The sequence below is a fragment of the Physella acuta genome, unplaced genomic scaffold, assembly GCF_028476545.2.
Source record: "Physella acuta isolate Inbredline_101_S28 unplaced genomic scaffold, ASM2847654v3 ptg000407l, whole genome shotgun sequence".
Lineage (NCBI taxonomy): Eukaryota > Metazoa > Mollusca > Gastropoda > Physidae > Physella > Physella acuta.
The window spans coordinates 36,110-63,521 of NW_026731926.1; the positions used below are offsets into that span (position 1 = coordinate 36,110).

Sequence of the window (27,412 nt, forward strand, 5' to 3'; positions counted from 1 at the left end):
AGGAGATGAAGTAGTGTACGTCTGTTTTAATAGTGTGGTCAGAGTTATGCCCACCTACCTTCCTTCACATGAATCAGAGTTTGGTGGACTCGAGCTACGGCAACACCCCCCCCCCCCACACCCTCAGGATCCGAACTCTGGACATTCAGGTTAGTAGGTGTACACTGTGCTATCCCACCATGCCGTTCCATTTCCATGGATTGTACATTTGTGTGCAACTGTTCACACCTCCCATGAGAAATGGAAGCTGCACATCCCAGATTATAAACCACATAACACAAAACCACATAACACAAACCAGATTAAACACAAGCACATCACACAAACCACATTACACAAAACCACATAATATAAACTACATAACAAAAACCACACAATACAAAGCCATATAACACAAAACCGCATAATACAAACCACATAACAAAAACCACATAACACAAAGCACACAGTACAAACTGTAAAGCTCAAACCACACAATATAAACCACATAACACAAACCAACAAACAGAAGACAAAAAAATTTCCTTAATTTATTTTTATTTAATTTAAAAAATTGTATGACATGAATGATTCCATAACAAACAACTGTTTTTATTAGCACTAATTAAATGTTGATTAACATTTCATCAACAAAGTGACACATACTAATTAAAAAAGTATTCGCTAAAATCAAATGAACAGCTACTTCTATTCTGAAAAGTAAATAAAACTAGTGACAGATTTTTCTTGATTCAAGGCAATGTTTTAGTACATCTGATGTGTTTATCAATGATTAGTTTTGATAAGATAGATATATGAGCTACTTCAATCAATAAATAATCGGATTATGAACCAAATTAATATTTGTTTATAATACATCAGTTATTCTACTCTTTTAATCAATGCATGATGGTATGACTATAATGTAAACAATTCATTTCCTTGCATCAGTCATAATTGCACAGCTTTATAATGTACAGTTTTGCAATGGTTAATTTGTTACTCAATACAAAGTCATTCATTGACAAGATATTTTATGAAAGAGTTTCACCCATAAGATATTTTATGAAAGTCATTCATCGATAAGATATTTTTATGAAAGTCATTCATCGATAAGATTTTTATTAAAGTCATTCATCGATAAGGTATTTTATGATGGTAACTGTAGAGAAATGAGATGTAGGTAACATGTTCACAGAAATATACCATGGTTAGAGAATTAATGTAATTTTTCTAGATGCATTAATGTAATTTTTCTAGATGCATTAATGTAATTTTCAGATGCACTACTGTAATTTATCCAGATGCAATAATACTTCATTTTAAAAAAAAAAGCCTACAAGATTCCTAGCGCAGAACACATATAACCCAATAACATACAAATAGTTGAACTTCATACATCACTCAAATATAAACACAGCATATAAACAAGAGTTACAAATCACGATATATCAGTTAAACATCACACTTCATCATAACTATAAAGCATCACAGTATTAAGAAAAAAATCTTTTAGAATATATAAGGCAATACTTAATCCTGCATTTAGACATTTTCTACTTAATTTACACTGGGCATTTAAAAATGCCAATTAGGCAAGTGGTTACTCCTTTTATTCCTATTTCTTTGAATTTATCTGGCAAGTTCTGGAAAAAAAATACTGTCAACATTTATATGGTGACTAGTAAATCAACACATAATAGGCACAAAACTTGACACAAGTCAAAACATTTAATTAATATTTTAACTTTTGGACAAAATACAACTAAACTACAACTTTTCCGCTAAACTAGTTTCTAATTATAATATTATAAAAAGCAAACATGTTAAAAAAAAATTAAAATCTGAATTGCTACCAGCAATAAAAATAAATTCACACTAAATTCAAAACTAAAATTGTGTATCCTATAATCACCTAAAAATAATAATGAGATTAATTTTTTAAAATGCTAGGTGATCAATGTTGCATAGATGAAAGTAAATTAAAATAAATTAATTCAATTTTTTACACCTCAGGGTTCCTTCTGTGTGTGAAAAAATGTGAAGAGTTAAGACAAATATGTTTGGTCTGTGATTCAGCATTCTGTCACTTTTTTTAATCAGGATCATTCAAACTCTTTTTAACATTCAAAATTATTTTCAGGATTCCAAGTAACATCAACATTCAAAGTCTTTTCAACAGTAAGTTTTCTCAACATTCAAATTTCTTTTCAATATTTAAAGTATAATCAACATTCAAAGCTTTATCAATATTAAGAGATTTCAACATTAAGAATTCTTTCAAAATCTTCTCAACAATAAAAGTGTTAATTTAATTTTATACATATACATCTCGTCTGTGGATTAATTCAACATTCCAAAACTTGCTTGTAGTTTATTTTCAACATTCAAGTTCTTGAAAAACATTCAGTCTTGTTATTTAAATAAACATTCAAATTAATATTTTTATTCAACATTTGAAGTCTAATATCTATCAAACATTCAACTCATGTCTATTGCTAATTAACATTTCAAATCCTGTTTGCAAGTTGTATTCAATATCAAGCCAATACATTTTCTTCATGTAAAACCAAGAACAACAACCCATCTTTCATTTAAACAAGTGAATTATCAGCCCATAGATCAATAAGAAAAATATGAAAGAAAAATCTGTAACATATTTTACTAGAAAACTTGAGGACTGTAGATCTACTCTATTTGCATTGATTAACACAGATCATGCTTGCTGCTTGCAGTGTGATCAGACTAGCATTTGCTTATGCTTGATCCAACATGTTTCAGATATTTATTGCAATATACAGCTGTGAGAAATAAATGTTATATACATTCTAGATGTATTACATACATATTGTTAAATATTCCCACATTTGTCCACATACTTGTTGCAATATATAGTTGTAAGACATACACATTGGCAAATAGGCCTACATTCTTTATGTATTACAAACATGTATTATATGCATGTTGCTTAACATTCCCACATTTGTGTCAGATACTTGTTGCAATTAACTTCACTGTTGTAAGAAAGATATGTTGCCAACTGCATACTTGTTGCAAGCTTTTAAGATATTTTTACCACCTACCACCACACCTGAATTTTTTATTTTGCAGGATGATGAAAATTTAAGCATCTGTTTAAAATAACAAAAGCTCAACATTAATCCTCTCTTCAGTAGAGTAATTAATACTGTTAATAAATAAAAAAAATAAGTAGGCTATGTATTTTTTTAAAGGAAGAAATCTTAAAATTTGTAACTAAATTTGTTTTCTTTAAAGATGATTGTTCAACGTAATTAATTTAAGCTAAACACATTAGTAAATTGCTTCCCAAAACAGAAAAATAAACAGCTTTGTAATTCAACTCTGTTGAATATAAACACACGTTGTTGGCTTTCATACACAGACTGTCTATTAGACATAACATTGAAATTTTTTAAAATCTGGCAATCACACATGCTGGTCCTGAAAACAAATTTTTTTACAATGTCAAACAATTTACATTAGAGAATAGATGTAGAAAAATAAAGCAATAACAGTAAAAAAATTTAGTGAAAATGTAAGGCAACTGTTAAAATACAAGTGTCAAATTTTTAATGAGACAAAAAAGTGAATATTTTGTTGTTTGTGTACAGAAGATTCAAACTTCTTCCCTCATTCATCAGAAATATTTTTTACTTGTTTTGAAAAAAGAAATTTAAAAAAATAAAAATATCAAATTACATATTTAACCGCTTTTTAATATTTTTAAACTGTTTTACTGAAGCATATAATTATTAAAGAACTGAATACAAAAAAATTAAAGAAATGAATAAATTAGAAACGATAAATTAAACTCTTGGAATTCTAACCATAGGCAAAAATGACTAGAGCTCTTTTAAATTTCTTTTTTTTTATTCATAAATCAACATACACTTGTCATTACAATAATAAAAAATAATTTGAGAAAATGTAAAGAGACAGAAGGGAAATGGTGAATACAGAGAAAAGACTTGTTAATATTTTACATGTTACACTCTTCTTTGGTGTCTTTTAAAATCAAATCAATTTATGTAAGATAATCAAGTCTATATTTATAAATATATTAGACATGTGAAATAAATAAAGTACGCAAAATATTTTTCAAAATACAGTACATATGTAAATTATTAAACAGTTAGTGTTTTATTTAACACAGCAAGATCTTTCAATTGATATATTTACTACTTCTTAAAATAATTTTAAAAATAGGTTTATTGTTAATATTTAAAGTAAGTCAATCCCTACAAAATTTGCTTCAACTTTTGCATCAGCTATTCTAGTAGTGAAGTGTTGAAATGTTCTTTTAACACCACCCATGAGCATTCTTACATATGTTTATAAAAAATTGTTCAAAAGTGCTATAATGATCATTTATAAACAAAACAAAATAGTTGAGTTTGTTTCTTCAGGCACAAGATCAGATGATATGAAATGTTCACTTCAACATTGAGATTCTTATAAACTGAAGCCAACAAGTAAACAATTTCCACTAGATCTCAGAATTCACTTCCTTATTTATCTTTTCAAATTTGGGACAAAACTGCTAAATTTCAATAATCCATGGAACCATCAAAGTTTTAAGCTAATCCTCTATCCATGGGACCAACAGATGGTTAAAATAATCCTCTATCCATCAAATGGTTAAGATAATCCTCTATCCATGGGACCAACAGATGGTTAAGATAATCGTCTATCCATCAAATGGTTAAGATAATCCTCTATCCATGGGACCAACAGATGGTTAAGATAATCCTCTATCCATGGGACCAACAGATGGTTAAGATAATCCTCTATCCATGGGACCAACAGATGGTAAAGATAAAAACACAGCAGCTCAATAGCCGAGACCAGTGTTACTAAAATCATAAATATCCTCAGCCGTGTGAGATTGGCCAGTTGTTATAGATCTCTGTGGCGTGCCCTCGTCAGCCAATCGCAACATTTCTTCACGTAAAACTTCATCATCGTCCTCGGGCTCAAAATCATCTTCATAGTTTCTGAAAAAAAAAAAAAAAAAAAATCACAAGTGATCTAAACACAATCAGATATATCATATACTTAACCCTGTAACAAAGTCTACCAATGTCATCATTTAACTACTGGCCTACTAATGTCATTATTGTTCTACTGATTGAGAGAGAGAAATAAATGATTCAACCATAATAAGAGGCAGTGGGGTCAACTAGTACATTGAGTTTGGGTTTCTGCAGCATGCCCATACCACATCCCTGAGTCCACCCAGCTCGTGCGAGTACCCAGCACTCATGGTTCAAGAAAGTGAATGCTGCTAGACCAAGCACTGACTTCACACTACCTTCCTATGCTAAGTTTACAGAAATAAATACTCTACCCCAGAGGCGTAGTGAGGGGGGGGGGGGTGCGGACCACACCGGGTGACACCATTTAGGGGGGTGAAACCAAGGTAAAAAAAGCAAAGTATACAGAGAAAAACTTGAGGGGGGGGGGGGTGCAAATCAAAAACTTGAAGGAGAGGGGGGGGGGGGGGGGGGTGAAAAAGAGGTGGGTGCAAATAAAAAATTTGAAAGTGGGTCGCTTTGCCCCTGGGGGGTTGACACCCAACCTCGCTTTGCCCCTGGGGGGTGACATCCAACCTCGCTACTCACTGCTCTACCCCCCTCTCAATATGGACCATAAAGCCTGCAAGGGTACCTCATTTAAATTTAACACCTATAATATTTGGAAAAAAAATTAAGTATATAAAATTATTAAAAAGTTTTAAAACTGTCATCAAGTGGCAAAATAATCCTCAGAAAAAAATTTAACAAAAAAATATTAAAACAAACGTTTGTTAATATTTCCTTAACCATTTTAAAGTAGGTTTTTCATGCAGTTAAAAACGTGTAAGTATTTTAAACATCCCAATGTACAAAGTTAAGGGTTCACCAAAGTTAAGAAATATTAAAATGTTACATCAAGAGTTGTATCCCCTTAAAACTACAGTGAGAAAAAGAAAATTACCCTTATGAATTTTATTGTGAAATATAAAAGGCTTTTTGCCAAAGTGTTGCAACATGTTAAGATAACAAGACAAAATAAAGGATTTAAAAAAACTTGTAACAAATGCAAAAGAAAAAAAAACTGATATCTCTGCAAAGGTGTTAGATTTACAGAGGTAATGGAACCTTGTGGTTTAATTACTGCTGAATAAGTTGATGGCTGGAGCACCCATAAGGTGATTTATTTCTCTCATCCCACAGTGAATACCTGCATAAAGACACTGCACTGAGACACCCACTCTACTCATATCAGTTTATCAATAAAAACATTTTTTTTTATAGATTTATACAAGCGTTTTATAATAGTACTATTATTGGCTGAGGTCAATTTAAAAAAAAAAGATACATTCTTTCTTTTATTGGGTTGACTAATTAAATATGCTTCAAAGAATATGATATTTTAATTATTTTGTTCCAAACTTGTAACAGTTCTACAGAGTTGATTTTTTATTGTCATTAAAAAAAAAAAGACATGGGGGAAATTTGGGGGAGGGGAGGGGGGTATAAGGGAAGAAAATTGAAAAAAATGTGTTATAATTATCTCCCTTTCCTACCAAACTGAGTGAGAAAAATTATCCTCTTGTGTGATCCATTTAATGTTTGTAGCTTGACGCTGTGTCTGTAAGCACAACAGGGACCATAAAAGTACTCAAGTAAACCCAAGTTGCCCAAAATTGAGTCCAGTAGAGAGGTGTGATTGCAGCCCTTTGCTCACTTGGGCCACAAAGGATTAAATCAAGTTAACCCAACCCCCCCCCTGGTCTGTGAGACCTTGACCTTACCCATCCTCCACATCAGCATTGCCTTCATCAGCCACCAGGATGTCGTACTCCTCCTCAGCATATCTGTTCCAGTCATTCACTTCTATGGGCTCAAGGTTCGGATCCTGAAAATACCAGGGATAAACCATCAAATATCGTTCCAGTGTCAAATAAGTCTATATTAACATTTTTTTTTAAAGTCAGAACGTTTCCGTTTGATGAAATGAATTTCACTTATAAATTTCTTTAAAAAAAAAGTTTAATATATTATATAGTTCAAATTTATAAAATTATTATCATCTTTTCCCATCCCGCTCAAGTCACATGGTACATGGAGCAGAGTTCATCTGTTTCAGTGACTTCGGCATATGAAGGATAGTTTGGTCAGCATCATGGCATGCCACCTTTGTTGCTCTAACCCAGAGGTCTCCAAACTTTTCAGTCCGAGGGCCGCATTAACTATCAAATTTCAGTTTGGGGGCCAGTTTCTTCCAGGCATGTCGTGATTTTTCTGAGTAAAGCTCCTCAGCCATCTCCAACAAACGTTTATTTTCATGGACAAAAGATCTCAGATGAGAGGACCTCGCGGGCCTCATCCGGCCCGCGGGCCATAGTTTGGAGACCCCTGCTCTAACCTGTCAGGTACCCATAAAAGCTGGGATGTAGGTAGCCCTACAGACTAGCTCAGGATCCTAACTCATGATTTTCAGGTTAGCGGTTGTGAGACTGACCATCCGGATATTCATCCAATTATACCGGGTTGAAATTAAAAGTTTCGTTGACTAGGAGTTTTTGTGTAAAATAAGATTCAGCAAAACAAAGTAGCAGAAAAAAAAAGTGATTAAAGGTAAAGAATAAAAAGTTACCCTTGCATTAGCAAAAGGATCTCGTTGTTCATGTTCCAAAAATTTATCAAGATTGAAGAAAGTATCAAAAAAGATGTTGGTCATTTTACAGGCTTTGAGATCTCCTAGAGTTATCTTCCCTTCTGTTTTTGGACAAACCATATCCATCATCTGAAACAGAAAAATGTTGAGAGTATGTAATGGAACACAAAGCCAAACATACAAACTGGCAAGTGTCTAGCTAAACCACAGCTATTGTAATTACACAAAGCCAAATGTACAAACTGGCAAGTGTCTAGCTAAACCACAGCTATTGTAATTACACAAAGCCAAATGTACAAACTGGCAAGTGTCTAGCTAAACCACAGCTATTGTAATTACACAAAGCCAAATGTACAAATTGGCCAGTGTCTAGCTAAACCACAGCAATTTTAAACACACAAAGCCAAATGTACAAACTGGCCAGTGTCTAGCTAAACCACAGCAATTGTAAACACACAAAGCCAAATGTACAAACTGGCAAGTGTCTAGCTAAACCACAGCAATTTTAAACACACAAAGCCAAATGTACAAACTAGCAAGTGTCTAGCTAAATCACAGAAATTTTAAACACACAAAGCCAAATGTACAAACTGGCAAGTGTCTAGCTAAATCACAGACATTTTAAACACACAAAGCCAAATGTACAAACTGGCAAGTGTCTAGCTAAATCACAGAAATTTTAAACACACAAAGCCAAATGTACAAACTGGTAAGTGTCTAGCTAAATCACAGACATTTTAAACACACAATGCCAAACATACAAACTGGCAAGTGTCATCTAAACCACAGAAATTGCTATTACCTGGCACACTGTATCCTCAAATGGCAACTTCTCAATGCCAAGGGTCTCCATTTTATTCATCTGCTCTTCATGGAAATATTCCATCTCGTACATTGATATAACACCATCCCCATCCAAATCCATGCAGCGAAACCAGTACTCAATACTGAAAGAAAAAAAATATATTAATAAAGGTATCTTATGAGGAACAAAAATATAAATTACACTTGAACTAAAGATGAAGATAATTAAAAGTGGCAAGCAGTTATTAAAAAACTTTAAAACTTAAAAAAAATAAAACCAACCCAACCACTCCATATTTAAGGAAAATTCCTTACAGAATCAATAAAAGATCTATCATTTCTCTATATCAAATAGAAAGAAAAAGTTAGCTGAACATTTTCTTGAAGCTCTTTATCCAAGAGATTCTTACCTTTTTAAAGACTTTGAATGTTAAAACATAAAAGACAGTGGTTATGGGTAATAAAACTTCTACTTAAAATGCTGTCAAACTGCTGACTCTAATCAAGAGTTATTGCTCCTTAAATCTATTTTCAGTTTGGCCTACATTAAGCGACTGGCTTTAGTGTTAAGTCAAAACATTATTAAAGGCGCACAGGTAAACATTGTCTATCATCTATATCTACATCATATGGCAGGTAGCATTGATAACAATGTTTCTAAGTCTAGGGTTAATCCTTAGGGTAAGGTTAGGGGTGGAGCTATAAGCCAATTTCTTTTAAAAATGTAAAAATGTGATTAAGTATTGATTTACAAGTTTATCATAAATATATCTAAGTTAAAGAAACATGACAATGTAAAAAAAGGCTAATTATTTCTTGAATAATTTTGAGTGATAGGCAACAAGAGAGGAGAAAGGGGGGGGGGAGGTTAACATTAGCAGAGCATGCACACAGGTGAATATTAGCCAGTGTGGGGAGAAGGTAAACATTAGCCAGTGTGGAGCCTGCACACAGGTAAATATTAGCCAGTGTAGAGCCTGCAGGTAGGTAAATATTAGGTGTAGAGCCTGCACACAGGTAAATATTAGCCAGTGTAGAGTCTGCAGGCAGGTAACTACTAGCCAGTGTGGAGCCTGCAGGTTACTACTAGCCAGTGTGGAGCCTGCACACAGGTAAATATTAGCCAGTGTAGAGCCTGCACACAGGTAAATATTAGCCAGTGTAGAGCCTGCACACAGGTAAATATTAGTCAGTGTAGAGCCTGCACAGGTAAATATTAGCCAGTGTAGAGACTGCACACAGGTAAATATTAGCCAGTGTAGAGCCTGCACAGGTAAATATTAGCCAGTGTGGAGCCTGCACACAGGTAACTTCTAGCCAGTGTGGAGCCTGCAGGGAACCAGTACCTGGTGGGGTGTTTCTTGTCTTCCTCAGCCAGCAGGAACCAGACAAATTCCTTGTAACTCATCCGGCTCTCCTGGAAGTCTGGACCTCTGGAATAAGAACATGTATCTGTGGTGGGGTCTGGTACAGGTCTTTGACAACAGGGATACAAGCTAGACATGTCAGAGGGTTGTAGACATGTGTGATGTTGTAGAGGTGGTGATGTGGATGTGATGATGTAGAGGTGGTGATGTGGATGTGATGATGTAGAGGTGGTGATGTGAATGTGATGATGTAGATGTAGAGGTGGTGATGTAGAGGTGGTGATGTGGATGTGGTGATATAGAGATGGTGATGTGGATGTGATTATGTAGAGTTGGTGATGTGGATGTGATGATTCAAAGGTGGTGATGTGGATGTGATGTTGTAGAGTTGATGATTTGGAGGTGATGTTGTAGAGTTGGTGATGTGGAGGTGCTGATGTTGAGGTGGTGATGTGGATGTGGTGATATAGAGATGGTGATGTGGATGTGATTATGTAGAGGTGGTGATGTAGATGTGATGATTCAAAGGTGGTGATGTGGATGTGGTGATATAGAGATGGTGATGTGGATGTGATTATGTAGAGGTGGTGATGTGGATGTGATGATTCAAAGGTGGTGATGTGGATGTGATGATGTAGAGGTGGTGATGTAGAGGTGATGATCTGGATGTGATGTTGTAGAGGTGGTGATGTGGATGTGGTGATGTAGAGGTGGTGATGTGGTTGTGATGTTGTAGAAGAAATGGAGTGGATAGGATGTTGTTAAAGGGATGATGTAAATGAGATGTAAAAAAGGTGAGGTGACACACATGACCACAAACACACACATTTATTTCAACAACTCTATTCTTAGATCAAAACTCTCTGTTTACTAACACCTTTTTAAAAAAAAAAAATTTTCTTTAAATAATTAATTCATATTGTTTACAAGAATTAAAACATTTACACCTCTATAGGTTAAAAAAAAAACATTTTAAAAATAAACACCTCATAAAGTAAAAAATAAAAATCTAGCAAAGAATAAACATTTCCTTTCACAAGAGCCTATTTTTTCACAGAGAACCAAACATATGTCTCTTATCTCCTTCCCCCCAATGAATTCTGCAGCCTTTGATGATGATATCAATGTTGTTCCAGGTCTCTATACAGACTGCCCTTTAAGCAAAGGTCAAGCAAAACACACCCACAATGTTTTTAACATCTTTGTGATCTTCAGACTGGATTGTTTTCCAATCATTCAATCACACCCTCAGTTACTTAAGACTCCATGTGATACAATTTGGAAGATCAACATGAACTTTTCCAAACATGCAATCTAACACACAATGACTTAAAGACAGTGTGATACACATCAGAGAATCAAAATGAAATTTTCCAACCATTTAAACTAACAGACTGCATGAGAAAAAAGAAAGTTATTTGAAAAGTAAATTTCCCATTCATTCAAATTCACCTTCCCCACATACTAAGTACTTAAAAGAGCAGCTAAGTCATAAATGCTAAGTGAAATAAACGAAGTTAATCAACTTACCTTGTGACAGCCCCTGAAAATATCCTATCAATCAGCCGAGAGTTGAGAGCTGAGGAGTATTTAATATTTCTTTTGTACAAGAATATTTTTTTCTATGTACATGAACAACAATTCAACTAAAAACTGACATGATATTCCACATTGTGTAAAGGTAATCTTTAACTCAGATTTAGGCAATTGTTGCTCATGGATCAAACTTAATCAGTTTGAGTTTAGTTTTAAACAAAGATCTTTGTCTCTGTTTTAATGTGTACATGTAAGTCTAACGTGACAAGATCTATAGCTGCTAAGCTGCACTGAACAACTCAGAGCTAATCAAGAGATTTGAAATCAGACAGGGATTTTAATAAAAAATTGAAAAAAAAAATTAATTTAGGAAAAAAAAAAAACAACAGAAAAGTAGGGTATAAAAATTGGTGAAAAGAAAGAAAAAAAACTATTGGGGTAAAAAAAAAATTAATGTGAAAATCTGTAGAACAAACAAGGTAGGAAATAAATAGGGCAAAAATATAATTGAGCAGATTTTAAAAACCTACCACAATAAATCAAATTAGATGAAATCTACCACAATAAAAAAAAATTAAACAAAACCTACCATATTCAAAAAGATTGAATAAAACCTACCACAATAAAAAAAAATTGAAGAAAATCTACCATATTCAAAAAGATTGAACAAAACCTACCACAATAAAAAAAATTGAACAAAACCTACCATATTCAAAAAGATTGAATAAAACCTACCACAATAAAAAAAAATTGAACAAAATCTACCATATTCAAAAAGATTGAATAAAACCTACCACAATAAAAAAAAATTGAAGAAAATCTACCATATTCAAAAAGATTGAACAAAACCTACCACAATAAAAAAAATTGAACAAATCCTACCATATTCAAAAAGATTGAACAAAAAAACCTACCATGATCATTATGCCGAGATAAATCATTTTTGTCAATATAAAGGTCATGGTCCTTGTCAAGTTCCCAAAACTTGCAGTAGATGACATAAAAATGTTCATATGAAAAGAAATCCTTGATTTGGTTGATATCCTCTTCATCTTCTAGCCGACGTAATGTCTGCACATATACAACTTATTGATTAGGTCAGGACGAGGGAAACAATTTGATTAGGTCAAAATAAGGGAAACAATTTGATTAGGTCAGACCAAGGGAAACAATTTGATTAGGTCAAAATAAGGGAAACAATTTGATTAGGTCAGACCAAGGGAAACAATTTGATTAGGTCAGACCAAGGGAAACAATTTGATTAGGTCAGACCAAGGGAAACAATTTGATTAGGTCAGACCAAGGGAAACAATTTGATTACGTCAGGACACAGGGAAACAATTTGATTAGGTCAGACCAAGGGAAACAATTTGATTAGGTCAGACCAAGGGAAACAATTTGGTTAGGTCAGGACACAGGAGACAATTTGATTAGGTCAGGACAAGGGAAACATTTAATTTGGTCAGACCAAGGGAAACAATTTGATTAGGTCAGGACACAGGAGACAATTTGATTAGGTCAGGACAAGGGAAACATTTAATTTGGTCAGACCAAGGGAAACAATTTGATTAGGTCAGGACACAGGAGACAATTTGATTAGGTCAGGACAAGGGAAACATTTAATTTGGTCAGACCAAGGGAAACAATTTGATTAGGTCAGGAAAAGGGAAACAATTTGATTAGGTCAGGACAAGGTAAACATTTAATTTGGTCAGACCAAGGGAAACAATTTGATTAGGTCAGGAAATGGGAAACAATTTGATTAGGTCAGGACAAGAGGAACATCTTGGTTAGATCAAAATTGATTAGAAGAAACCAAGGGAAACAATTTGATTAGGTCAGGACAAGGGAAACAATTTGATTAGGTCAGGATAAGGGAAATGATTTGACAAGAAGAAATAAACCGGGAGTGATCTCCCCTAAACTTTCTCGAATATTCTTATATAAAACAACAGGGGATGGGAACTCGGGCTATAGACATGATTTTTAATCCATTTTAAATACTTAAAGTTTTAAAAATAGAATAAAATCTTGTAGACAAAAGAATTGCACACCAAGTGAACGTCAAATAAAAAAGTGCATAATAGTGCGCAATATTATTAGTACTTTAAAAATTTACATTAGTTTTTTGAGAAATCGGAAGTAGCGTAAATTAGTACTTCCAGTCAATGGGAATTACTCAAAATTTAACAGAAGGTAGAGAATTAGATCTTTTACTTACATGTGAAATTTTATTTATCTATCTGTAATAGTACTCAAGTTATAGGCTTTTGAAAAATTCAAAGTAGAAAAAGTACCACTTCCGGTTATCGGAAATTGCTCAAAAGTTGATACGGATCTAAGATTTTGATAAAATACTTAAATATGAAATTTCATCAACCTAGCTGTAACGGTACTCAAGTTATCGTGTTTACACACGGACAGACAGACAGACAGACACACGGACAGAATTGCAAAGCCCAGTTTTTCAGACTGGATTACGCATAAAACCTCTTAATTTTGATAAATCTGGATTGATAATTTTTGCCCGATTAAAATAAGTCCTCTATACTTCGGATGTGATGAAGGACTAAGGTGTAATACGGTGAAAATTGTTAAAATTTCAAGTGATTTTTGTGCACGATTACAATACTTTCTCTATACTTCGTATATACGAGAAAGTAAAAAAGGGAAACAATTTGATTAGGACAGAACAAGAGGAACATCTTGGTTAGGTCAAAATTGATTAGAAGAAACAAATGGAAACGGATTAGATCAGACAAATGGAAACTGATTGAGTAAGTCAGGAGAAATAATTTTTTTTATGCCAGGGGAGAATTTTTTTACGTACGGGAAATAAAAAAATCTCTCAAAAGCCATTACAATATGAGAACATAAAATACTGTCATAAGTTGTTTTTTTTTTTACATGGATTTATATCTCAGATCATATGATGAAATATAATTGATTGTGCAACAGTAATCAAAGAGATTTAAAAACAAAAATTACTAAAAATAATAAAGGGAACAAACCTGTAAAAAATTGGACTTGCGTAACTCTGCGAGGGTGATTCTACCTGACCAGGAACGATTGACACAAAACATAACACGTGAGATGACCTGGAAAAGATTTGACCTTTTATTTTAGATTACATCTTTTCTATTACAACTAACTGCTTGTGTCTAAATTATTAACTAGTTATAATAAAAAAAAATGTCGGTTGTCTGACAGCTAACATTCCGGAACATTCCCACAATAACATTTTTACAAATTAAAAAAAAAAGCAATTTGTTTATGTTAATATTTATTTGGATTGGCAGAATTTCATAGACTAGGAAATTTATTATCATTCATAGCATTCTAAAAAGTAGGCAAGATATCTAAAAGGCAATTAAATAGCTGAGCATAGATCTTTGTAAAGTTGATTTTAGCTTTAATTAGCTGACTCTAGCTAATGATTCATGGAGAATTTATGTAAAATATCTTGTCAGAAATAGTTTCCCTTATTTTTGGCAAGCACTTAGTGACTGCTACACACACAAGACAAATGAGTTTAATGCATTTTTTAATGAAAATTGATCTGTTTGTTGAGGAGGTAGTTTATGTAAAACTATAAGGGGAGTGCAGGTCGCTCAAGTTGGTTAAAGTGATGTGAAAATAATTTAAGTTTATTATAATAGTGTGAAGGTAGCTTTAGTTACTAACAGTGGTGTGAAGGTAGCTTAAGTTTCTTACAGTGGTGTGAAGGTAGCTTAAGTTACAGTGGTGTGAAGGTAGCTTAAGTTTCTTACAGTGGTATGAAGGTACCTTAAGTTTCTTATGGTAGTGTGAAGGTAGCTTAAGTTACAGTGGTGTGAAGGTAGCTTAAGTTACTTACAGTGGTGTGAAGATAGCTTAAGTTTCTTACAGTAGTGTGAAGATGCCTTAAGTTACTTACAGTGGTAACATATCTTGAATGGAATTCTGGAGCATCTTGTAAAAATGTAAGTCCAGGGTGAGTTTCTACAACATCCTGTCAATGAAAGTAGCCAAAACATCATTAGGATGTTAGAAAAACATAAGGATGTTGCAAAAAACATCATTAGGATGTTACAAAAACATCATTGGGAGGTTAAAAAAATATCATTGGGATGTTACAAAAACATTACTGGGATGTTACAAAAACACCATTAGGATGTTACAAAATACCATTAGGATGTTACGAAAACATCATTAGGATGCTACTAAAACATCATTATTTTACAAAACATCAGATAAGTTGCTAAAAAAAGCTCAGAAAAGTTGCACTAACATTTACGACTTGTGTAAAACTTAAATATTTTAACAGAAAATTTTTAACACTGTGGTTTCAAATGCTGACTCACCTGAACAAGAGGTTCAAAGTCATCAAAGTCAAGTGTGGTGACTCCTGACTTGGCAGCCATCCTCATGAACTTGGCAGCGTCGTCATGACACGTCTGATACAACCTAAGACAAATTGTGGGAACTTTTAGTTGAGAAGAGTTATTAATTTCTGTGTTAAGAGTGTACATGATGGTAAAACACTAGAGACATTACCTTCTGTGTATATAAAGTCTAAAAGTGTACATAATGGTAAAACACTAGATTAGAAGAGACATTAGTTTCTGTGAAAAGAAAATCTTAAGAGTGTACATGATGGTAAAACACTAGAGACATTACCTTCTGTGTATATAAAGTCTAAAAGTGTACATAATGGTAAAACACTAGATTAGAAGAGACATTAGTTTCTGTGAAAAGAAAATCTTAAGAGTGTACATGATGGTAAAACACTAGAGACATTACCTTCTGTGTATATAAAGTCTAAAAGTGTACATAATGGTAAAACACTAGATTAGAAGAGACATTAGTTTCTGTGAAAAGAAAATCTTAAGAGTGTACATGATGGTAAAACACTAGAGACATTACCTTCTGTGTATATAAAGTCTAAAAGTGTACATAATGGTAAAACACTAGATTAGAAGACACATTAGTTTTTGTGAAAAGAAAGTCTTAAGAGTGTAAATGATGGTAAAACACTAGATTAGAAGAGACATTAGCTCATGTGTATATAAAGTCTTAAGAACTTCCATGAAATGTTTGGTATAAACGCACTAAAGACTCACTTTTTAAGTAGAACTGAAAGAGTCTGAAATGTGATGAATCCTTCCTTAGTGCCCCCTGCGGCCCTGAAGAGTAGAATCTTCCAGTACAAAGGGAGACCACATGCCTGTAAACCAAGGCAGAGATTTATCAGATTATACAGAGAACAAAAATGTCAATGGATCTTCAAACAAATAGATAAACTCACATAATTGGCTTCAGGTTTTTAAATATTTTTTTGTTGCTTTTTTCATATAAAAAAATTAATGAGGACATCAGGTCTAGAAAAAAGTATTTAAAAGAAATTTGAATTTTTAAAAAATTAATTTCTATTATCTCTAGTTGTATAACATCATATGTTCATGTGAGGGTTATGAAACATAAACCACATACACGTAGCCACGCCCAATTTTAATTTTTAAATTGTTTTTTTTTTAAGTTAAATAGCTCCAATAAACAAGGCTCCACAAAATTTGTTTTGTAAAGATGAAACATCAGATAACATCTCAAGAAAACAAATGTACAGACTAATTAAGTTGTTTACAGGCTAAAAGAGCAGTTGAAACCAAGTTAAAATACATTTTTCTTACATCAAAGACATTATTTTCATGCAGCAACGGAAACAATAACTACAAGGAAGAAGAATCTTTTAGATCAGTATGGATTGTGTTTCTGAGAAACACAAAATTCTAACAGTTAAACATTGTAAAGACTGACCCTATACGATGGTCATAGAGCTGATGTCATTACAGTGAATGTCAGTGGTTGGTAAAGATCTGAATGTCAGTGGTTGGTAAAGATCTGAATGTCAGTGGTTGGTAAAGATCTGAATGTCAGTGGTTGGTAAAGATCTGAATGTCAGTGGTTGGTAAAGATCTGAATGTCAGTGGTTGGTAAAGATCTGAATGTCAGTGGTTGGTAAAGATCTGAATGTCAGTGGCTGGTAAAGATCTGAATGTCAGTGGTTGGTAAAGATCTGAATGTCAGTGGCTGGTAAAGATCTGAATGTCAGTGGCTGGTAAAGATCTGAATGTCAGTGGTTGGTAAAGATCTGAATGTCAGTGGTTGGTAAAGATCTGAATGTCAGTGGTTGGTAAAGATCTGAATGTCAGTGGTTGGTAAAGATCTGAATGTCAGTGGCTGGTAAAGATCTGAATGTCAGTGGTTGGTAAAGATCTGAATGTCAGTGGCTGGTAAAGATCTGAATGTCAGTGGCTGGTAAAGATCTAACACAATGATAAAAAAAGTTTACAGGTGTTTGATGTTTCAGATTTACCTGTTTTAACATATGCTAATTCTTGTAATCTTTGCGAGTTTCACTATTATATTATGCTATGTATTTCAACAAAAAATATATTTATATAAATGGTAATGAAAGTAATTTAAATAAATGGTAATGAAAGTAATTATTAAATAAAAATGTTATTCAGGGTTAGGAGATATAAGCTAAGCTGAAAATTGACTCTATCAATGGCTGATTTGGTGGGAAAACAAATAGGTATACCTACATCATCAGGGTATTGTTAAACATAACATTTACAGGCACATAACATTCACATCACCATAACATTCACATGCACATAACGTTCACATCACCATAACATTCACACGCACATAACATTCACACGCACATAACATTCACACGCACATTAACATTCACATCACCATAACATTCACATGCACATAACATTCACACACACACACATAACATTCACACGCACATAACATTCACATGCACATTAACATTCACATCACCATAACATTCACACGCACATAACATTCACACACACACATAACATTCACATCACCATAACATTCACATAACCTTCACATCACCATAACGTTCACACGTACATAACATTCACACGCACATAACATTCACATGCACATTAACATTCACATCACCATAACATTCACACACGCATATAACATTCACATGCACATTAACATTCACATCACCATAACATTCACACGCACATAACATTCACACACACATAACATTCACATCACCATAACATTCACACACACATAACATTCACATAACATTCACATCACTATAACATTCACAAGCACATAACATTCACATCACCATAACATTCACACGCACATAACATTCACACACGCACATAACATTCACATTAACATTCACATCACCATAACATTCACATGCACATAACATTCACACACACATAACATTCACATCACCATAACATTCACACACACATAACATTCACATCACTATAACATTCACAAGCACATAACATTCACATCACCATAACATTCACACGCACATATCATTCAAGGTTCCCAGAAAACTGCAAGAAAAATGCGCAAACACAAATTTTAATTTTGTATTATTTTGTAGCAAAATGTTTTATTATGCTACAATTCACATGTAGTCATTCTTTGCTAAGGTCTATGAATACTCTGTTGTACATTTTTCGGGTCACCAACATTCACAAGGGATAGTTATGTCTATTGTATGAACACATGTTTTTTTCTTTCTTTTACAGTTTTTGGATGGGTAATTGGGATTTGACCCCAGGCAAGTTTACACTAACAACCAATTTTAGGCACTCTTGACCCACAGCAGTAATAGGATAAAAACTCCATCCACAACAGCAGTTACTGCAGTAATGGGATTAAACATTCCAATCACACCAGCAGTTACTGCAGTACTGGGATTAAACATTCCAATCACACCAGCAGTTACTGCAGTACTGGGATTAAACATTCCAATCACACCAGCAGTTACTGCAGTAATGGGATAAAACATTCCATCCACACCAGCAGTTACTGCAGTAATGGGATTAAACATTCCATCCAAAATCGCAATTACTATAGTATTGGGATCAAACATTCCACCCCCCCAGATGTAGTGTATCACAAGATACCAGGCCAAGATCCTGGTACATCAGCGCCAGACTATCAGAACTCAGCAGCTGATATCTGCACTAGGGGAGAACATGGGGTGACTGGGGTACACTAAAGCCACCATCAACTTCAAGCAGATTCTCAAGTCTGAGGTAATTGTTGACAGCATTTAGCCCCTCCCTCTACAACTCAATATCACAACCATCTAATCTACCACATTTAATGGTGCTTGTAAACATGGTGTTGCCCAGAACTCACTGCCAACACCATCACACAGACAAGTATGTTATATACTAGTATAAAAAGCTTTACTAGTATAAAACTTGCTTTACTAGTATAAAACTTGCATTGTACAGTATCAATAGCGGTCAGTGTATTACAACTAGCTATTTAACATTATTAGGGTTAGTATAATAGAAATACTTGCATGCATTAACTGTCAACGTTGTTAGGGCTTAGTACTATATAAAAACCTGCATATGTATAACAACTAGTTATCAACATTATTAAGGCTTAGTATGGTATAAATACCTGCATGTATATTACATCTAGCTATTTAATATTTTCAGAGCAATTATGTCAGAGCTACAAATATTTGTTTAATTTTACATTTAACATACAGAGACAATTAGAAAGTGTGAATTATTTGTTTAACTATAATCTTTAGAAAATTAAAGGCAGGTGGAACAATTACTGACATTATACTAACTTCCATCCACTTTAACCATTGATCTTTTTTTAATCCTCAAATATTAAGAATTTTTCTGATATAGCTAGTTAATGTATAAGCAAAAGAATGAAGCAAAATTATTTAAACATCAACCAATACTTGAATTTATTTCATATAATCAGGCTGTCTTGTTTTAAAAAAAAAAGTTCAATCTATGAAAATATAAACTACTGCAGCACATTCCTGGGGTAGATAAAAAGTTATCACGGCAACAGGAAGTGCACCCTGACAAGACTGATACCCCAGGATGAGGGGGGAGGGGGTTTGAAATTAAACATTTTCCATCCCAAATTTTTTTGTAGGTGTCAGAAAGTTGTCAGGTGATGTTTGTAAATGGCTTAATTATGTAATACAACCTTTATAACAGATTTGAATGATGTGTATATAAACCATCCAGTGGGTTTAAAAAAAATGTTTTATACCGCAATATATATATATATATATATATATATATATATATATATATATATATATATATATATATATATATATATATATATATCCATGTGGAGTTTAAGAAACTGAATGATGAAACATAATCTATCAAACAGCTTCATCTTTTTTAAACATGTAAATTATAATCAAGTTGATAAAAAAAATTGCCAATTAAGTAAATTAAAACAAAACTCTATGGACTGTATAATACACATAATGGATTTATAAAATGATTGGATATATAGTTGCTCAAGTGGATTAAAATAAACCTGATGGAAGAGGTGAATCCATCAAGTAGGATGTCTAGCTAACATGTGTGCACTCTATGCATGTACAAGATCCAACCCTTTTTATTAAATGTCAAGAAAAATATAAAGTTAATGATGTCTGGGTGTCAGATATAGGTTAGGGTAACTTGGCTTTTTTAGTTGGATGCTTTAAAGAACACTCATGGCAATATTAATCATAACATGGTGTCTAGCTGTGTTAATCATACGTGGTGTCTAGCTGTGTTAATCATACATTGTGTCTAGCTGTGTTAATCATACGTGGTGTCTAGCTGTGTTAATCATACATTGTGTCTGGCTGTGTTAATCATACGTGGTGTCTAGCTGTGTTAATCATACATTGTGTCTAGCTGTGTTAATCATATGTGGTGTCTGGCTGTGTTAATCATATGTGGTGTCTAGCTGTGTTAATCATATGTGGTGTCTGGCTGTGTTAATCATACATTGTGTCTAGCTGTGTTAATCATATGTGGTGTCTGGCTGTGTTAATCATATGTGGTGGCTGGCTGTGTTAATCATATGTGGTGTCTAGGTATGTTAATCATACATGGTGTCTGGGTATGTTAATCATACATTGTGTCTGGCTGTGTTAATCATATGTGGTGTCTGGCTGTGTTAATCATATGTGGTGTCTGGGTATGTTAATCATACATTGTGTCTGGGTATGTTAATCATACATGGTGTCTGGGTATGTTAATCATACATGGTGTCTGGGTATGTTAATCATACGTGGTGTCTAGCTGTGTTAATCATACGTGGTGTCTGGGTATGTTAATCATACATGGTGTCTGGCTGTGTTAATCATATGTGGTGTCTAGCTGTGTTAATCATACGTGGTGTCTGGGTATGTTAATCATACATGGTGTCTGGGTATGTTAATCATACATGGTGTCTAGCTGTGTTAATCATACGTGGTGTCTAGCTGTGTTAATCATACGTGGTGTCTGGGTATGTTAATCATACATGGTGTCTAGCTGTGTTAATCATACGTGGTGTCTGGCTGTGTTAATCATATGTGGTGGCTGGCTGTGTTAATCATATGTGGTGTCTAGCTGTGTTAATCATATGTGGTGTCTAGCTGTGTTAATCATACGTGGTGTCTGGCTGTGTTAATCATACGTGGTGTCTGGCTGTGTTAATCATACGTGGTGTCTGGCTGTGTTAATCATATGTGGTGGCTGGCTGTGTTAATCATATGTGGTGTCTAGCTGTGTTAATCATATGTGGTGTCTAGCTGTGTTAATCATACGTGGTGTCTGGCTGTGTTAATCATACGTGGTGTCTGGCTGTGTTAATCATATGTGGTGTCTGGGTATGTTAATCATACATGGTGTCTGGCTGTGTTAATCATATGTGGTGTCTGGGTATGTTAATCATACGTGGTGTCTGGGTATCTTAATCATACATGGTGTCTGGCTGTGTTAATCATACATGGTGTCTGGGTATGTTAATCATACGTGGTGTCTAGCTGTGTTAATCATATGTGGTGTCTAGGTATGTTAATCATATGTGGTGTCTGACTGTGTTAATCATACGTGGTGTCTAGCTGTGTTAATCATATGTGGTGTCTGGGTATGTTAATCATACATGGTGTCTGGCTGTGTTAATCATATGTGGTGTCTGGGTATGTTAATCATACGTGGTGTCTGGGTATGTTAATCATACATGGTGTCTGGCTGTGTTAATCATACATGGTGTCTGGGTATGTTAATCATACGTGGTGTCTGGGTATGTTAATCATACATGGTGTCTGGCTGTGTTAATCATATGTGGTGTCTGGGTATGTTAATCATACGTGGTGTCTGGGTATGTTAATCATACATGGTGTCTGGCTGTGTTAATCATACATGGTGTCTGGGTATGTTAATCATACGTGGTGTCTGGGTATGTTAATCATACATGGTGTCTGGCTGTGTTAATCATATGTGGTGTCTGGGTATGTTAATCATACGTGGTGTCTGGGTATGTTAATCATACATGGTGTCTGGCTGTGTTAATCATACATGGTGTCTGGGTATGTTAATCATACGTGGTGTCTGGGTATGTTAATCATCTGTGGTTTCTGATATGTGGTGTCTGGCCCAAAATAAAATATACTCAGTCATCTACTTTCAAGCAGTTTTCAAGTGACTTATATAATTAGGAATTAATAGCAGAATAAGGTTTTTCTGATACAGCCATATTTCAAGCCAACTTGTTTACTTTTATGACTTGGTCATGTGACATGTATATGTGGCTTGTATGCTTAAAAGATTCTGTGACCAGATGTATATTTATGTGACTTGGTCATGTGACAAACATACTTATGTGACCCAGCCATATGACTGGCAAGTCAAAGTTTATTGTGTAAATTTGTTGCTCGTATTTGTTCCCTTCAATTTTGTAAGAATTACTACCTAGATTACCCCACAAAGCGCTATCGGCCTACCTAACAGAATTTCTCCCACAAGCACTTGAAACAAATATAGTGAAGATTCTTTTTAGACCTGGTGATCCATTAGGCAGATGAAGTAGAGTTCATTGATATGAAATGAGGGCAGCCAAATGCTCTACCATTTGACCACCCAAACTCCCCTGACCTTGACCCACTCACCTTAGTGATGGCAGCCAAATGCTCTACCATTTGACCACCCAAACTCCCCTGACCTTGACCCACTCACCTTAGTGATGGCAGCCAAATGCTCTACCATTTGACCACCCAAACTCCCCTGACCTTGACCCACTCACCTTAGTGATGGCAGCCAAATGCTCTACCATTTGACCACCCAAACTCCCCTGAACTTGACCTACTCACCTTAGTGAAGGCAGCCAAATGCTTTACCATTTGACCACCCAAACTCCCCTGAACTTGACCCACTCACCTTAGTGATGGCAGCCAAATGCTCTACCATTTGACCACACAAACTCCCCTGACCTTGACCCACTCACCTTAGTGATAGCACCCAAATGCTCTACCATTTGACCACCCCATTCCAAACGCAAACACAACACTCCACACAAACTTCCCTGACTGAACTTGACCCACTCACCTTAGTGATGGCAGCCATCTGTTGCTTGTAAGCCTTGCCCCCATCCAGTGTGTTAAACTCCAGCGCCACACGCTGCAGAATGTTGTCCAGCTCCGCCCCATTCCCTGGCTTCCCAGAGGGGAAGTAGAACTGGGGTATGTGGACATTAAAGATTTGCCGGCTACTGCGCTGCTTCTTCTGCCTGTTTTCTTTGTTGTTGTCTCGTACATCGCTGGCGATTTTGTTGATACTTTTGACATCTGAGGTTTCTAAAAATAATCAATTTTGTTCATACTTTTCACATCTGAGGTGTCTAAAAATAAATAATTTTGTTAATACTTTTCACATCTGAGGTGTCAAAAATAAACAATTTTGTTAATATTTTTGAATCTGATAAGTCAAAATATAAACATTATTTTTTTCAATATTTTTGACATCTGTGGTATCTAAGTGCAAACATAATTTTGTTAATATTTTTGACATCTGTGGTATCTAAGTGTAAACATAATTTTGTTAATATTTTTGACATCTGTGGTATCTAAGTGTAAACATAATTTTGTTAATATTTTTGACAGCTGAGGTATCTAAATAAACACATAATCTTTTTCACACATTATACGTATAAGACAACTAAAGCTAAGCATAATTCTCTTGACACTTTTAGCACCCTATTCAAAAGATATCTGTAAGCAGCTACAAAATTCTAAATATAATGATGGCTTTGTTGTATATGAAAATTTACTTCCATACTTCCATTATCTCATAACAAAAGTTTAGCGACTTGCCATAAAAGTTGTCAAACAAACTTTTATAGCTTTTTACCCCACCACTTACCGGTCAATGACACCACTGGTCAATGACACCACTATGTTCAACACGTGTTTCAGCAATTTTTTTTTTAAATATCAAATATGTTTTGTTATACAAAAAAAAACCCCCAAAGTACAGCAATCATGAAAGAAATCTGAATTTTCCTTCTAGGTGTGACATCACTTATTTATGATGTTCTATGTCCCATTGTAAACAAACTACCAAAACAAGGACTACATAAAGAAAGGAAATACATTTTCTTAGCTATACTAATACATTATGGGAGAGCATGGTTTGATGGTAGATCATACAACTGCTAACCCAAAAGTTTTGAGTTCGGATCCCAGTTTTGAGTCCGTAGGATTTCCCTGAGTTCACCCAGCTCTAATGTATATCTGGTTCACGTTAGGAAAAGTAAAGGCAGCGGGGCATGAGCCGATGTAATAGAAAACAAACTCTACTCCACCTGCCCTGAGGACCACCAGGTTTAAAGGATATCATTTTTTTAATGCTAGTGCACCATGATTTACATGAGAAATTAATAAAGCATTGGTTGATGTAATGTACTATCACAATTAAATTTCTCCTACATACAATCAAGGTCCTCACCTTTAAGCACAGACTGTCTTGGGGCAGGAAATGGCTGCTGCACATCATCTTCTTTACTAGGCAGCTTGCGTGTGCCTGGGTACAGCTCCGGGGTGGAGTTGGACAAGCCGTCACCGTTGTTGTGGGAGGGGATGGTATCCTTCAGCCCCGTCCCTTGGCGCACCTTGGCGGGTTCCACAGCTGTCCCTGAGGTGATGCCGACATCTTTATCCTTGGTGCCAGCATTGATCACAGGCTGGGGAGATAAGGTGACACACATCTAAGACTGTTTTGTAGCTCTCAATGTGTCAATTATATACTTTCTGGCCCATTTTTCTGGACAGTAAACAGCATTGCCATTTGTTAGTACAACTCTCAGTGGCCAGATAAGCCACCAAAACTTAGAACAGCTTTGGCTTAACATGAAATTTACATTTTAAAATTTGGTTACAAAATAATTTTGATGCTAAATTTTTGTTGTGTTTAATAATAAAACAAAATTTTGAAAGATTATGAAAGTCCTGGGGGCAGGGGTTCTTAAACGAGGTTTGATCAAACCCCAAGAAGGCAAAGACACACACCTAACTCATAATTGGCAATCAGAATTTGTCAATGCAGTAAGATCTTGCTATTAAAAAGAGTTTGGTGAATGCGCATATCAAACTAGTGGGGTTTGGTACCTCCAAAAGGTTAAGAACCACTGTTAAGACAGGCGTAGTTTTGATAAATAAGACAAAGTTGAGCAACATTCTACCCTACCCTACAGCAGGCAGTGAGCAGATAAACAATTTTCAAAGCCGGGTTTAATTTTTGTAAAAATAAACCAGTCACCCCAACCAAAAAATAATTGAAAATCAGTGTATTTTGTTATAGGCTAGAGCCTCACCATCAAAGACTTTCGCCACTGCTGATCCAGTCCCACATCTTACCTTGATTTGCTTGGAGTGTCCACACAGAACACAGCTAAAACACTCTAACCCTGCAATCTTTCTGGCTTTCCTTACTGCCATAGACACAGTGGAGAGAGGGGAGTGTTCTTGTGGAGGCATTGAGGCATGTACAACTCTATCTCTCAATGGACTAATCCCCCTCTGGTCCTACACACTTATATCCAAAGCCTCTAACAAGGCAGAAATTGATTAATCCCATTTTGTTTATAAAATCCATCACATGGTTTCAGAAATCACATCACAGATATCAATATCATACACAGTCAATATAAAGATATCACTTCATTGAAAAAAATACTCACTCGTTTAAAATATTGCATAAATCTAAAGTATCTTTTCTGAACAAGAACCCAAAAATACGAGAGCGGTTTTAAAATAATGAATAACAAATGATTCCAACAAATAAACACAAGCTTTGTTCATTCATCTTAACCCTGCCAACTGCTGCTTCTAATGCTGGCTTACAAATTAGTCACTGAGAGCTAGACAAGAAAGCTTAATCAAGCTAATTACTGATTACCTTGGCAAGCAACAAGACAATCTACAAGAGAAGAAACTGAAGCTAAAATTATCTTTTGTAATGGACAAATCACCAGCATGGAAACAAATTGAGGGGGGGGGGGGGGGAAGTGGAGGAGAGAAGGGCATAAAAGTTACGAGATTTACAATTTTTTTGCCCAGTAAATCGACCTACTACTTTAAGTACGTTTTTCAATTCAGTTATTGTCAAGCAATGCATATGCTTTCTCATAACATGATTATCTATAGCTTAACTTGAGAGATTATGAATTTAAGAATAGATTATTTTAGACTGCAAGTAGACTGGATATAAAACAGCAGAAGACTGTTTTTACATAAACCTGAGTTGTTCAAAAATAGTAAAGTATATTTATACCAGCACGATGTGTTGTACCATACAGCATGTTAAATAAAGATCATCAATATATAACGGTAGCATGACTTTATCATCCCATTCATCACCACCTCACCACCCAAAACGTTGCAGTAGTACATTACCTTCTCGTCATTTTGAGATAGAGATACAGGTAGGGATAGGCTTTGAAGAGAGTTAGTTATAGGGTTAAGGATAAGGTTAGGAATAGGCTTTGAAGAGAGTTAGTTATAGGGTTAAGGATAAGGTTAGGAATAGGGTTACAGTTAGGTTTAGGGATGGAGTTAGGTAGCTAGACAAGGAGGATATAGATAAGTGAAGAGGGGTGTGTGGGAAATCCTGGGGGTGTGTTTGTGTAACTGACCTGGGGATTGTGATGACGGGGAAAGG

The 27,412-nt window shown here is 34.8% G+C and overlaps 1 protein-coding gene across 5 annotated transcripts in view; it reads right to left on the reverse strand.

The window, feature by feature from the left end:
• Positions 1 to 520: 520 nt before the first annotated feature.
• The window catches only part of LOC131942478 (serine/threonine-protein phosphatase 2A regulatory subunit B'' subunit beta), an 81,048-nt gene continuing 54,156 nt past the window's right edge, over positions 521 to 27,412 (reverse strand). The window contains exons 2-15 of one of the 5 annotated variants that reach the window (XM_059302373.1): positions 26,110 to 26,410; positions 25,202 to 25,436; positions 23,804 to 24,051; positions 16,472 to 16,575; positions 15,713 to 15,815; positions 15,286 to 15,360; positions 14,381 to 14,467; positions 12,284 to 12,440; positions 11,364 to 11,412; positions 9,813 to 9,899; positions 8,465 to 8,609; positions 7,642 to 7,791; positions 6,797 to 6,900; positions 521 to 4,994 (exon numbers count right to left, since the gene is read on the reverse strand). In XM_059302373.1, coding sequence (XP_059158356.1) covers positions 4,832 to 4,994; positions 6,797 to 6,900; positions 7,642 to 7,791; positions 8,465 to 8,609; positions 9,813 to 9,899; positions 11,364 to 11,412; positions 12,284 to 12,440; positions 14,381 to 14,467; positions 15,286 to 15,360; positions 15,713 to 15,815; positions 16,472 to 16,575; positions 23,804 to 24,051; positions 25,202 to 25,436; positions 26,110 to 26,229 — 1,827 coding nt within the window. In that variant the 5' untranslated portion in view covers positions 26,230 to 26,410 and the 3' untranslated portion in view covers positions 521 to 4,831. Of the gene's footprint in view, positions 4,995 to 6,126; positions 6,223 to 6,796; positions 6,901 to 7,641; positions 7,792 to 8,464; positions 8,610 to 9,812; positions 9,900 to 11,363; positions 11,413 to 12,283; positions 12,441 to 14,380; positions 14,468 to 15,285; positions 15,361 to 15,712; positions 15,816 to 16,471; positions 16,576 to 23,803; positions 24,052 to 25,201; positions 25,437 to 26,109; positions 26,411 to 27,412 lie in introns of all 5 variants that reach the window. The other 4 variants (XM_059302372.1, XM_059302371.1, XM_059302370.1 and 1 more) reach the window with 4 other exon arrangements.